General features: G+C 45.9%; 1 protein-coding gene across 6 annotated transcripts in view; it reads left to right on the plus strand.

Moving 5' to 3' along the window:
- PTPRU (protein tyrosine phosphatase receptor type U) overlaps window positions 1-14,410 on the plus strand; it is an 88,597-nt gene that overhangs the window by 20,226 nt on the left and 53,961 nt on the right. For 4 of the 6 annotated variants that reach the window (XM_086365383.1, XM_086365376.1, XM_086365373.1 and 1 more), the window contains exons 3-7: window positions 576-847; window positions 1,365-1,446; window positions 1,552-1,667; window positions 2,121-2,295; window positions 2,905-3,198. In XM_086365383.1, the coding sequence (XP_086221509.1) occupies window positions 576-847; window positions 1,365-1,446; window positions 1,552-1,667; window positions 2,121-2,295; window positions 2,905-3,198 (939 nt within the window). Of the gene's footprint in view, window positions 1-575; window positions 848-1,364; window positions 1,447-1,551; window positions 1,668-2,120; window positions 2,296-2,374; window positions 2,499-2,904; window positions 3,199-14,410 lie in introns of those variants that run through there. The other 2 variants (XM_086365401.1, XM_086365410.1) reach the window with 1 other exon arrangement.

The following is a 14,410-nucleotide window of genomic DNA, read 5'->3' on the forward strand; positions in this document are numbered from 1 at the left end:
GGGAAGTTAGAGTCCTTTCATTCAATCTCTGTTCTGTATGTTCGTTCAGCTTGCAGACCTGTGCTGGCAACACAGTGGAGCCCCGAGGAGCTCCACAGGCTGGTGGGGAGAGTGATACACACTTTATTAATGATCCAGGTGCCAGGACAGACACCCGTAGGGGGATGCAGGGGTGGGGGGGGGCTTCAGAAGAGGTGGACTTTGAGGGCCTGTCATGTGCCAGACTCTTGACTCCTAAGATGACTGTCATAGTCCCTGTCTCCCAGGACAGCTCAGTATGTGGGAAAAGACACGGACCAACAGGAGCTTGGATGGAGGTCATTAGGGGTGACGTGAGGAGCAATAAAGGGTTTTGACAAAGCCAGATTTGTGTGTTTGTTGCTGCTCCAAGCCTTTCCTTTGGGAAAGGGATGCAGGGAAATGGAGGGACTTATCCCATAAGTCAGAACTGGGACCAGAACTCAGGCCCCCTGACTCCACATGAAGTCCTTTGTTTCTGCCTCCTCCTCTGTGCCCACCTGACCGTGGTCCTCCCCTACATTCTCAGCTCCTGCCTCTTCCCCCTCTCTTTCCAGGCTCCTACTTGGTGGTCAATGCTTCCCAGCATGCTCCAGGCCAGCGGGCCCATGTCATCTTCCAGAGCCTGAGCGAGAATGACACCCACTGTGTGCAGTTCAGCTACTTCCTGTACAGCCGGGATGGGCACAGCCCGGGCACCTTGGGCATTTATGTGCGTGTCAATGGGGGTCCCCTGGGCAGTGCTGTCTGGAATATGACTGGATCCCACGGCCGTCAGTGGCACCAGGCTGAACTGGCTGTCAGCACCTTCTGGCCTAATGAATATCAGGTGGGCTGGGTTCAGTCTGCGGTGAGTGTGATTGGGAGTGTGGGTAGAGTGGGGTGTCAGTGTGAGGTCAGGGTAACCAAGTGGCCAAGGTCGGAGTTAGTCAGTGTTCAGCATCAGGAGTCCATCTGTGGTCAAGGTCAGTGGCCAGTCTGTGGTTCTTCAGTAATGGTTCAGTCTGGGTTCAGCATCAGAGGTCATTGTTAACAGTGATAGTTTGTGACTGGGGAAGGGGTGCGTTGGAATAGTGCTGACTTGGAAACCCTGTCTTGGCTGCCAAGTTTTGCGGCTTGAAGGTAACATCCATCCGGGTTGGATGGAACCTCTGGCCTTGACCTTGTTAGCTCTGCGTGCTGACACCCTCTGCCACAACCAGCTGGCTTGGTATGGAGGGTAATTGTGAGCTGGGGCTGACCTCTGCTTGTTGGGGAGGATGGGGCTGGAGCAGAGCTTGAAAGGGGGCTCTTGTGGGCAGGGCTGGAGAAATGTCAGGTGACAGGGACCCTCCTGCCTCCCCCAGGTGCTGTTTGAGGCCCTTGTCTCCCCAGACCGCAGGGGCTACATGGGCCTAGATGACATCCTGCTTCTCAGCTACCCCTGCGGTGAGTCCTGGCCCCGTGGGGCGCAAGGTGAGGGGTGAGGGCGGCCACGGCTCCTGCCGACAGGGGGGCGCTGGCCCAGCTTACGCCAGGGCTCTATTCCGGCAGCAAAGGCCCCGCATTTCTCCCGCCTGGGCGACGTGGAGGTCAACGCGGGCCAGAACGCCTCGTTCCAGTGTATGGCGGCAGGCCGAGCAGCGGAGGCCGAGCGTTTCCTTCTGCAGGTGAGCGGGGGTTGGGGGTGCCCGGGGTGTGTGTGTGTGTTGGGGGGACCTTAGCCAGCTTCTTACGAAAAGTTCAAGCTCCCTTGCGGAGGGCTGAGGCCTTCTGTCCTTCTCCAGCGCCCAAACACAGGCGTCCTGGTTCATTCTAGGCTCTCTGCCCTCTTGAGTGCCCCGTTCTTCCGACATCAGAGCGCGGCTCCAGGTTCCCCCCTCCCCGCCATCCCCCGTCTCCAACCACACCCCGCCACCGAGGCAGAGCGACCACATTCCCGTAATCGGGCCCCACACCTTCTTAGGGCAGGGCTGGTTCCAGGAATCCCACACGTCCCTGGGTAGTTTCGGGATGGCGAAATGGGGCCGGGACAGTTTACCACTCCGTTCGCCCGGGTCAGACTGAGATCTGGGCCCTTCTTCCCCGGCTCCCCTGACCCACTGGTCCCTCTCCCGGCTCAGCGACAGAGCGGGGCCCTGGTGCCCGCGGCCGGCGTGAGGCACATCAGTCACCGGCGCTTCCTGGCCACCTTCCCGCTGGTCGCCGTGAGCCGCGAGGATCAGGACCTGTACCGCTGCGTGTCCCAGGCCCCGCGTGGAGCGGGCGTCTCCAACTTCGCTGAGCTGATCGTAAAGGGTGAGCGAGCAGTCGGCCTCCGAGGGGCGGGGCGGGCGAAGGTGGGGTGGGAGTGGCTTCTACTGGGGGGCGGAGTCTCGTCGATGGGGCGTGGCCCGCGGACGGGCAGGGAAGGCCGCGTCCGACTCCTGGTGTGCTCTGACCTCCCGGGCCGGGCTCGCGGAGGGGGCGTCATTTCCTGGGAGATCCAGTCCTAATTGAAGGTCAGGGTGGGGAGGAGGTCCCTCTGAGAGGTGGGCCCGTGTGGGGACTGGGTCAAGGTGTGACCCGGGCGAGGCGGGATCGGGCTGTGGGCCTCCCAGGGTTGACCCGAACTGACAAGTGGTCAGCCCTTAGAGGCGAGGACTTCGGGATCTGGAAGGGAGTGAGGGAGAAGGTGTGAGGTGAGGGGCAAGGTCGGCTTTTGGAGTTCGGCGTCTCTTAGGGCCTGGGCATTTAGTGAGGGGAAGCAGTCTAGTCGAGGACTTGGGGGGCTGCATGAGGAGCCTAGGGTAGGGGTGAGGGACCAGAAGGGCTCTAGGGGTTTTGGGTGTTGCAGAATGAGGAACTGGGAGCCAGGGATTCATAGCGGCATCCGTCTGGCTCCGTCTTTCCCCCATCTCCTTGCAGAGCCCCCTACCCCCATTGCACCCCCGCAGCTGCTGCGCGCCGGTCCCACCTACCTCATCATTCAGCTCAACACCAACTCCATCATTGGCGACGGGCCGATCGTGCGAAAGGAGATTGAGTACCGCATGGCGCGCGGCCCGTGGGCCGAGGTGCACGCCGTCAGCCTGCAGACCTACAAGCTGTGGCACCTCGACCCCGACACGGAGTACGAGATCAGCGTGCTGCTCACGCGCCCGGGTGACGGTGGCACCGGCCGTCCGGGGCCGCCCCTCGTCAGCCGCACCAAGTGCGCAGGTGGGTGCTTCCTGGCTTCATTACCTCCTCCGGATACCCAAGTATGGACTCAGGGCAACCGAGGGGCAAAGGGCACATTCTGAGGGTAGTATGGCCTCCCTCTGTGCTTCTCAAACTTTCTGAACCATTGTGATTTTCGCTCCATCCCAGTTATGGTAAAGAAAAGGATGATAGCTAACACTTTACTCTGTGAAGGACACATGTGTGTGTGTCATATTTAAAACTCACAACAACCCCATGATCTAGGTACTCTTGTCAGTACCCATTTTACAGATGAGGTGTAAAATCTGTAACCTCTGTACAGATTATCATGAATAGAGATGTTAAGTGACTGGCTCAGAGTCACACAGCTAGTAAGTAGCAGAACAGTAAGGGATTAGAACTCTTGACTGGCTGGCTTCAGAATCTGTGTTCTTAATTCTACACTGTATCATCTAGATAAAATAAACAACTAAACAGCATAAAATAAAAGCATATTATTAAATTCTAGCTGGATTCTCTCATCTGGGCATTTAAGTCTGAGGTCTGCTTTTTCTTGTTTAAAAGGGTAAAGCATCTGTTATGAGCGATGGCACACCTGCACCAGAGGAGACTTTTTTGTTTAATCAGAAGAGAGACTGAGAACAGAATGATTTTCTTACTCTGTGATTTCAGCATTTTTGTGGTTGTTGTTGAATTTTTATTGCCATATAAAAGATTCATATGTGGTTATAAGGAAAAATACAAGAGATTTTCCTTTTCACTTTACCCTGTTTCCTGCAATGGTAACATTTTGCAAAACTGTAGTGTAATATTACTCTCAAGATACTGACATTGACAAAATCCACAGATCTTATTCAGACTTACCCAGTTTCATTTGTCCTCATTTGTGTGTATGTGTGTATATTTAGTTCCATACAGTTTATTTTAGTGTTGGTTTGTGTATCTACCACCACAGTCAAAAGATACTGAACAATTCAATCAGCTTAAGGATCCTTTGATTTGCCCTTTTGTATCATTGCTGTCCCTCCACCCCAACCCCGTGGGAACTACTAATCTGTTCTTCATTTCTAAAACATGTTGTATAGATGATAAAATCATACATTATATATATATACAGTATATAACCTTTTAGGTTTTTCTTTGGTTCAGTTCAGTTCAGTCGCTCAGTCGTGTCTGACTCTTTGCGACCCCATGAATCACAGCACGCCAGGCCTCCCTGTCCATCACCAACTCCTGGAGTTCACTCAGACTCATGTCCATCGAGTCAGTGATGCCATCCAGCCATCTCATTCTCTATCGTTCCCTTCTTCTCCTGCCCCCAATCCCTCCCAGCATCAGGTTCTTTTCCAGTGAGTCAACTCTTCGCATGATATTTATTCACTTTATTTACATGTATTTATTTCTTTTTGGCTGCACTGGGTCTTCATTGTTGCCCATGGTCTTTCTCTGATTGCCGCAAGCAGGGGATAATCTATTTGCTGTGCAAGGGTTTCTCATGGTGGTGGTGTCTCTTGTGGCACACAGACTCTAGAGCACAGGCTCAGCAGTTGTGGCAAATGGGCTTAGTTGCCCAGCAGAATGTGGGATCTTCCCAGACAAGGGATCAAACCTATGTCTCCTGCATTGGAAGTCGGATTCTTAATCACCAGACCTGCGGAGATGTCCCAGTATGTAATCTTTTGAATTGCCTTTTTAATTTGGTAATAGCTTTATTGAGATATAATCACATCTCACGCAGTTTGCTCATTAGAGTGTATAATTCAGTGGTTTTTAGTATATTCACAGAGTTGTGCAACCATCACCACAATAAATTTTAGAACATTTTCCCCTCCCTCAAAGGAAGGCTTGTATCCTTTAGCAGTCCACCCCTCCCCTCATGTCCCGTTAATACTTCCAGCCCTAGACAGCCACTAATTTATTTTTTGTCTCTATAGATTTGCCTCTCTGGACATTTTGTATATAATGGAATCATATAATATGTAGTCTTTTGTGACTGGCTTCTTTCTCGTAGCATACTTTTTCAAGGTTTGTCCATGTTGTGGCATGCTTTAGTACTTTTTATTGTTGAATAATATTCTATTGTGTAGACATACCATAATTTACTTATACATTTATCAGTTGGAAGGCATCTGCATTGTTTATACTTTTTGGTTATTATGAATGGTATTGCTATGGGTATTAATGTAGAGATTTTTATATGGACATATGTTTTAATTTCTCCTGAGGGTATAGCATATACACATCATATGGTAATTATGTTTAACCATTTAGGAAACTGCTGGATTGCTTTGCAAAGCAGCCGTTCCACTTTACATTCTCATCAGCTGTGTATGGGGGTTCCAGTATCTCTACTTATTCACTAACACTCATTATTATCTGTCTTCTGTTTATAACCCTCCTGGTGGATATGAAGTGGTGTCTCATTGTGGTTTTGCATGTCTTTGATGGTTAATGGCATCCAGTCCCATCACTTCATGGGAAATAGATGGGGAAACAGTGGAAACAGTGTCAGACTTTATTTTTTTGGGCTCCAAAATCACTGCAGATGGTGACTGCAGCCATGAAATTAAAAGACGCTTACTCCTTGGAAGGAAAGTTATGACCAACCTAGATAGTTATTCAAAAGCAGAGACATTACTTTGCCAACAAAGTTTCATCTAGTCAAGGCTATGGTTTTTCCTGTGATCATGTATGGATGTGAGAGTTGGACTGTGAAGAAGGCTGAGCGCTGAAGAATTGATGCTTTTGAACTGTGGTGTTGGAGAAGATTCTTGAGAGTCCCTTGGACTGCAAGGAGATCCAACCAGTCCATTCTCAGCTCTGGGATTTCTTTGGAAGGAATGATGCTAAAGCTGAAACTCCAGTACTTTGGCCACCTCATGCGAAGAGTTGACTCATTGGAAAAGACTCTGATGCTGGGAGGGATTGGGGGCAGGAGGAGAAGGGGATGACAGAGGATGAGATGGCTTGATGGCATCACTGACTCGATGGACGTGAGTCTCAGTGAACTCCAGGAGTTGGTGATGGATAGGGAGGCCTGGCGTGCTGCGATTCGTGGGGTCGCAAAGAGTTGGACACGACTGAGCGACTGAACTGAACTGAACTGATGGTTAATAATATCAAACAAGTTTCATGTTCTTATTGGCCATTTGTATGCCTTCTCTGTATAAATGTCTATTCAGATCCTTTACTCATTTTTAAATTGGGTTTTAATCTTTTAATTATTGAGTTGTAAAAGTTCTTTATATATTCCAGATACTTGACCCTTATCAGATATATTTGCAAATATTTTCTTCCATTCTGTGAATTATCTTTTAATTTTCTTGATGGTGTCCTTTGAAGCACAAAGGTTTTTAATTTTAATGAGGCTCACTTTATCTACTTTTTCTTTTGTTATTTGGACTTTTGATGTCACATCTAGAAAACTTTTGCCTAATCCAAAGTAAGGAAGATTTACTTTTATTTTTTTCTAAGAGTTTTATAGTTTTAGTTCTTACATTTAGGTCCTTGACACACTTTGAGTTAATTTTTGGATTTGGTGTGAGGTAGGAGTCCAATCTCATTATTTTGCTTGTGGGTGTCCAGTTGGCCCAGCACCATTTATGAAAAAGACTATTCTTTTCTCATTGAATCGTCTCAGCAGTGAGATTGACTCTTTTGGTCAGTGTAGTTCCCTGGGGATTCATCCAAGTTGTATAAATCAATAGTTCATTCCTTTTTAATGCTGAGTAATATCCCATGGTGTGGCTATACCAGAGTTTGTTTAACCATTCATCTGTTGAATGACACCTGAACCGGTCCCAGTTTTTGGCTGTTACAAGTAAAGCTGCCATGAGCATTCATGTACGAGTTTTTGCATGAACATAATTTTTCATTTTTTTCTGGGCTAAATGCCTAAGGATACAAATGATGGATCATATGGTAATTGCATATTTATTGCAGTTTTATTGAAAACTGCCAGAGTTGGTTGTATTGTTTTATATTCTCATCAGCAATATATGAATGATCCAGGTTTCCACATCCTTGCCAGCATTTGGTGTTGTCATTATTATTATTATTTTTTTAAAATTTTAGGCATTCTGAGATGTGTGTAGTAATATCCCATCCTGGTCTTAATTTGCCTTTCTTTAATGCCTAGTGACATTAATGGGCTTCCCTGTGGCTCACCTGGTAAAGAATCTGCCTGTAATGTGGGAGACCTGGGTTCGATCCCTGGGTTGGGAAGATCCCTCTGGAGAAGGGAAAGGCTACCCACTCCAGTATTCTGGCCTAGAGAATTCCATGGACTATATAGTCCATGGGGTTGCAGAGAGTCAGACACGATTGAGCAACTTTCACTTTCCATGCCTACTGATGTTGAACATCTTTTCATGTGCTGTTTGCCATCCGTATATCCTCTTCATGAATTATTCATGTCTTTGCCCATTTTCTAATTGGATTATTCATTTTTTATTGTTGAGCTTTGAGAATTCTTTACACATTCTAGATACTAGTCCTTTTTTGGGTATATAGTTTGTAAATATTTCCCCCTGGCTTTTAGCTTGTCTTTTTCCTCCTCTTCACCTGGGCTTTCATGGAATAATCATTTTAAATTTTTATGAGGGCCAGTTTATCAAAACTTCCTTTTATGAACTATGCTTTTAGTGTCAAATTTAAGAACTCCTTGCATTGCCCTAGATTCTGAAGATTTTCTTCTATTCTTTTTTTTTAAATAAAAGTGTTATAGTTTTACAAATAAATCCATGATCCATTTTGAGTTAACTTTTAGATAAGCTACAGAATTTGGTTGAGGTTTATTTTTTTGCCAATGAATATTCATGTGTTTTTAAGAGCTGATCTGAGAACCATCTAAATCGCAGTTTAATGCCACACTTGGAGAGACCCTTGGGTGGTGGGTAAGAGTATTCTAGGGGAGATTACCTTCTAGCTGAAGGACCTGTGTCAGATTAACCTCTCCAACTTTAGTCCTGTTGTTTTATAAAAGGGGATAATAATAATGTTTACAGGGTAAATGTGAAGATTCATTCAACACATGTTTATTGAGTGCCTATTATTTGTCAGATACTGTTTAGTTGCTAGGGATATAAGACTGTGACCAAGATAGACAAAGGCTGCTAGTGTATGAGTTCCTCATGCCCAAACTGCATGGAACTCACATTCTGGCGGGTAGTTGTTGTTCAGTCACTAAGTCGTGTCTTTGTGACCTCATGGGCTGCAGCACACCAGGCTTCCCTGTCTTTCGCTGTCTCCCAAAGTGTGCTCAAACTCATGTCCATTGAGTCGATGATGCCATCCAACCAACTTATTCTCTGTTGCCCCCTTCTCCTCCTGCCTTCGGTCTTTCCCAGCATCAGGGTCTTTTTCAGTAAATAGACTCTTTGCATCAGGTGGCCAAAGTATTGGAGCTTCAGCTTCAGCATCAGTCCTTCAAATGAATATTCAGGGTTGATTTCCTTTAGGATGGACTGGTTGGATCTCCTTGCAGTCCAAGGGACTCTCAAGAGTCTTCTCCAACACCACAGTTGGAAGGCATCAATTCTTTGGTGCTCAGCTTTCTTTATGGTCCAACTCTCACATACATGACTACTAGAAAAACCATAGCTTTGATTATATGGACCTTTGTCAGCAAAATGATGTCTCTTCTTTTTAATATGCTGTCTGGGTTTGTCATAACTTTTCTTCCAAGGAGCAAGCGTCTTTGAATTTCATGGCTGCAGTCACCATCCTCAGTGATTTTGGAGCCCAGGAAAATAAAGTGTCACTGTTTCCGTTTTTTCCTCATCTATTTGCCATGAAGTGATGGGACCGGATGCCATGATCTTAGGTTTTTGAATGCTGAGTTTTAAGCCAGCTTTTTCATTCTCCTCTTTCACCTTCATCAAGAGGTTCTTTAGTTCCTCTTCACTTTTTGAAATTAGGTTGAAGTCATCTGCATATCTGAGGTTGTTGATATTTCTCCCAGCAATCTTGATTCCAGCTTGTGATTCATTCAGCCTGACATTTTGCATGATGTACTCTACATGTAAGTTAAATAAGCAGGATGACAATAGGTAGCCTTGATGTACTCCTTTCTCAATTTGGAACCAGCCTGTTGTTCCATGTCCAGTTCTAACTGTTGCTTCTTGACCTGCATACAGGTTTCTCAAGAGGCAGGTAAGGTGGTCTGGTATTCCCATGTTTATAAGAATTTTCCACAGTTTGTTATGATTTACACAGTCAAAGACTTTGGCATAGTTAATGAAGCAGAGGTTTTTCTGGAATTCTCTTGCTTTTTCTATGATCCACTGGAAATTGGCAGTTTGATCTCTGGTTCCTCTGCCTTTTATAAATCCAACTTGTACATCTGGAAATTCCCAGTTTCGTACTGAGAGCTAGCGTGGATGATTTTGAGCATTACCTTGCTAACATGTGAAATGAGTGCAATTGTGAGGTACTTTAAACATGCTTTGGCATTGCCTTTCTTTGGGATTGGAATGAAAACTGACCTTTTCCAGTCCTGTGGCCACTGCTGAGTTTTCCACATTTGCTGGCATATTGAGTACAGCACTTTAACAGTATCATCTTCTCAGATTTTCAGTAGCTCTACTGGAATTCTATCATTTCCACTAACTTTGCTTGTAGTAATGCTTCCTAAGACCCACTTGACTTCATGCTCCAGGATGTCTGGGTTTAGGTGAGTGACCCCACCTTTGTGGTTATCCACGTCAAGACCTTTATTGTACAGTTCTTGTATTCTTGCCACCTCTTAATCTCTTCTGCTTCTGTTAGGTCTTTACCATTTCTCTCCTTTATTGTGCCCATCTTTGCATGAAATGTTCCCTTGGTATCTCTTAATTTTCTTAAAGATATCTCTAGTCTTTCCCATTCCATTGTTTTCCTCTATTTCCTTGCATTGATCACTGATCTTATCTCTCCTTGCTATTCTTTGGAACTCTGCATTCAGTTGGGTATACATCTTTTCCTTTCTCCTTTGCCTTTCACTTCCGTTCTTTTGGCAGATATTTGTTAAGGCCTCCTCAGACAGCCATTTTGTCTTCTTGCATTTCTTTGTCTTTCCGGCAGGAGGAAGTAGTAAACAAGTGGAATATATAGATTGTCAGTTGATGATCAGGGTTGTGAAGAACAAGCAGAAAGGGGGAGAGTGTGAGGTTTGGAGAACTGTTATTTCAAAAAGGCTCAGGGACTGTTTTACCCGAGAAGGTGACATTTGAGCAGAGACCTGAAGGAGGTAAGGGACAGAGCCACACACAGGAAGCTAGAGGAATTGCTGGGGGAAGGGGCGTTCTAGGCTGACCTAATAGCAGGGAGTTCGGTAGTATGCTTGGCATATGTGAGGAGCAGCAAGACCAGTATAACTGTGGTCTAGTGACTGAGGGGAGCTGGCAGGAGAGGAGGTCAAAGTCATACTGGGGATATGGACCCAGAGCCATTTTACTCTGGGTGGGCTGGGGGACCATTGCAGGTTTGGAGAGCAGGAGTGACATCACCTCCTATGTTTACAAGGATCACTTTTGTCCTTTTGTGGAGAACAGATTCTAGGAGGGCGAAGGGATCAGAGGAGAGACCAGTGAGGAAGCTACTGCAACAAGTCAGCTGGGAGATGGTGGAGGCTGAGAGCTGGGAGGAAGTGGTGGCGGTGGTGAAAGTGGTTAGATTCTGGGTTTGTTTTGAAGGCAGAGTTAACTGCATTTGTTGATGGATTGGATATGCAGTGAGAGAGCGAAATAGAAGTCAAGGATGGCTCCAAGGCGTTTTGCTTGAGCAGCCGAAAGAATGGAGTTATCATTTACTGCAAGGGAGCAGACTGTGGAAGGAGCAGGTGTGACGGGGTGCCATAGATCAGGAGTTCTGTGTTGGAAATGTTGACTCTGAGATGCCTATTAGACGTTCAAGTGGAGATATCCATCAGGCGGATGGATTTACGAGTGTGGGGTTTAGGGAAGAGGTTTGGGCTGCAGATATAAATTTGAAAGTCGTCAGTATAGACATGGTGTAGATGATATTTAAAGCCATGAGACTGGATGAGATCTTTTATGCTGGTGGTTCTTAGTGGGGGTGATTTTGTCTCCCAGGAGTCATCTGCAGTGTCTGGTTGTCACAACTGGGGGTGGGGTGCTAATGGCATCTTAGGGATAGAGGAAGCCAGAGAAGGTGATAAATATCCTACGGTGTATAAGCAGCCTCTTCAACAAAAAATTATCTAGTCTGAGATGTCAGTAATGCCAAGGTTGAGAACCCCTGATTTAGTCCTTAGATTTTAGGGAATAAGTGTAGATGGAAAAGAGAGGAGCAGTGAAGCCTGAATTGTGCAACCCTCTAGTTTTGGATTAACTAGAGGTGATTGCATGTAAATGTATTAAATGCCTGTGAAGCTGAGTGCCTAACTCACAGTGAACACTCAGTGAATGACAACTATTATTGTTATGGTGTTTTTAACTCTTCAAGGCCAGTTCTGGTTAGGTACTTGGTATGAAAGAAATCAGAGCCTGGGGTGCACAGAGTCTCTCTTTCACTCCTGTTGGTGTGCACATGAGGGGATGGAAGCCCAGAGATGGGAAGGCACTTGCCTGTGACTATACAGTAAGTTAAGAACCCAAGTTTCATGGTGACAGCTATTGATCATTCCCGTTTTACAGATGAGAAAATTGAAATTTCGAGTTAGTCACTGGCCCAAATCGACACAGTGAGTCCATAGCAGAGTCTGAACCAAAGTTTGAATGTCCTGACTTCCAGTCTCATGTTGGAAACCACCACCACCACCTTACTACCAGTAAGAGTTGCATAGCTGCCATCGTGGGCTGAGTACCCGCTCTGTGCCAGGCACTGCTAAACACTTTACATGGCCTGGCTGGGACAGAAGCTGTTAAATTAGCAGGGACCAGGCAGACAGGATCCAAACAACTCAGCTTGCTCCTCTTAATCACATGTTTCTCTTCGTTTGCATCACCACCCCCTCTTTGCTTAGGCGCCTTGACCCATAGTTTTGCTGTTGGCCAGCTGTGTTGTCATCTCTTTGGGCTCCATGAAACTCCCCTCCCACAGTATTATTTACTGTAAAAACAATAATATAACACCAGTAGAGGCATTTAAAAGAAATCACTCTAAATCTCACCATCCTAGCCCAACAGCTGTTTTAGTTTTCCTGCCTCCTGCAAATCTCTGCCCATATGCCTACAGTACACATTTCACACCCTTGTCATTGGGATGTGGAAAGCGTTCTGCACTCTACTTCCTTTTCTTGGTGTTGTTACTTGTGTTATGTTGTTTATAATTGTGTTTATTGTCTGTAGGAGTCCACTGAGTGTCTCCATATGGCTGGGCTATTTGCCTCTAGATTTTTATTATTGTGAATAATACTGTATTGAAAAACTTAGTGCTGATCATGCTATATTCCCCCCTTGAATTATTTCTTTCATGTAAGTAGTCAGAGGTGATTTAAGGAAGGGCTTTGACGTATATTGCTTTAAAAAGTGGTTGTACTAATTTATACTGCTGCTATTTGGGCTTCCATGGTGGCTAAGACGGTTAAGTGTCTGCCTACAATGCAGGAGACCTGGGTTCGATCCCTGGGTCGGGAATTTCCCCTGGAGAAGGAAATGGCAACCCACTCCAGTACTCTTACCTGGAAAATCCCATGGACGGAGGAGCCTGGTAGGCTGCAGTCCGTGGGGTTGCAAAGAGTTGGATACGACTGAGTGACTTCACTTCACTTCATAAAGGGTGCTGCTATATATAAGGGTATATCTTATCCTTGTTGTTGTTCAGTCGCTAAATCACGTGTGACTCTGCGACCCCATGGACTGAAGCATTCCAGGCTTCTCTGTCCTCCACTATCTCTCAGAGTTTGTTCAAACTCATGTCCATTGAGTTGATGATGCCCATCCAACCATCTCATCCTCTGTCGTCCCCTTCTCCTCTTGCCCTCAATCTTTCCCAGCATCAGGGTCTTTTCCAATGAGCTGGCTCTTTGCATCAGGTTGGCCAAAGTATTGGAGCTTCAGCTTCAGCATCAGCCCTTCCAATGAATATTCAGAGTTGATTTCCTTTAGGATTGACTGGCTTGATCTCCTTGCAGTCCAAGGGACCTCAGGAGTCTTCTCTAGCACCACAGTTCGAAAGCATCAATTCTTTAGCACTCAGCCTTCTTTATGGTCCAACTCTCACATCCATACATGACTACTGGGAAAACCATAGCTTTGACTATATGGACTTTTGTCAGCAAAGTGATGTCTGTGCTTTTTAATACACTGTCTAGATTTGTCATAGTTTTTCTCCCAAGGAGCAAACATCTTTTATTTTCGTGGCTACAGACACCGTATCTCACCATTAACGTGCACATATTAATTAACTCCTATGAGTTAGACTCACACCATCTCATGTAACTCTCACACTGCTCTTCAAAGTAGGTGTTATTATATCTCCATTTTTTAGTTAAAGAACTTGGTGTTCAAAGGGAGTTAAATCACTTCCCTGAAGTCACAGAACTAATGAAATGTGGGGATAGGATTTGAACTCTGCTGTACCCAATCCCACTCCAAAGCCCCTTCCTCAAGCAACAGTTAATATTTCAGGGTTATTGAGTGCTCCTTAGCATCATTAAAATCAACGCATTGGGGGCTAATTTAACAGATGTTAACTGTTAGCCTTCTTGTTTAAAAAAAAAAAAAAAATGTGCATTTAGACCTTTGACCTCTGAGTGGCCTACAGCCCTGTGGAATTTAGAGGGTTGGGGCTTTGAGGCCCCCAGGTTCTGTTTTGCCAGTGTATGCTGGCAGCCGAAGAGCGTGTCTGGGTGCCAGATGGTTTTTGGAAACACAGAGAGACTCATGAATTCACACCCCTCAATCAACATATCAGCCTGTAGTCAACAAACTATTTGAGCCTCTGGATCTGCCCAAATTTGTTCAGGGTGGGGAGAGAAAGAAAAGTGCTCTTTCTTCTCAGAGACCCCTCTGTCTAGCCAGCGGGAAGGGGGCTAGCATAGCTGTTGGAGAATGAAATACTTAAGCATGAGGGTGAAAGTTTCAATCTTCAAGTTAGAGGTTACCATTTTGTGCCCTGAAAACTGTTGTTTTTTTTTCTTTTTTTTTTTTGGCTGTGAGGAATCTTAGTTCCCCGACCAAGGATCAAACCTGCACCCCCTGCATTGCAAGTGTGGAGTCCTAACCATTGGAACACCAGGGAGGTCCCCTGGCAAAATGGTTTGAAAAAAAAAAAACCCGAGTAGGTT

Source organism: Bos grunniens, chromosome 2, assembly GCF_055505025.1.
Source record: "Bos grunniens cultivar Pamir isolate PY7600 chromosome 2, Bosgru_T2T1.0, whole genome shotgun sequence".
In the NCBI taxonomy this organism is placed as follows: domain Eukaryota; kingdom Metazoa; phylum Chordata; class Mammalia; order Artiodactyla; family Bovidae; genus Bos; species Bos grunniens.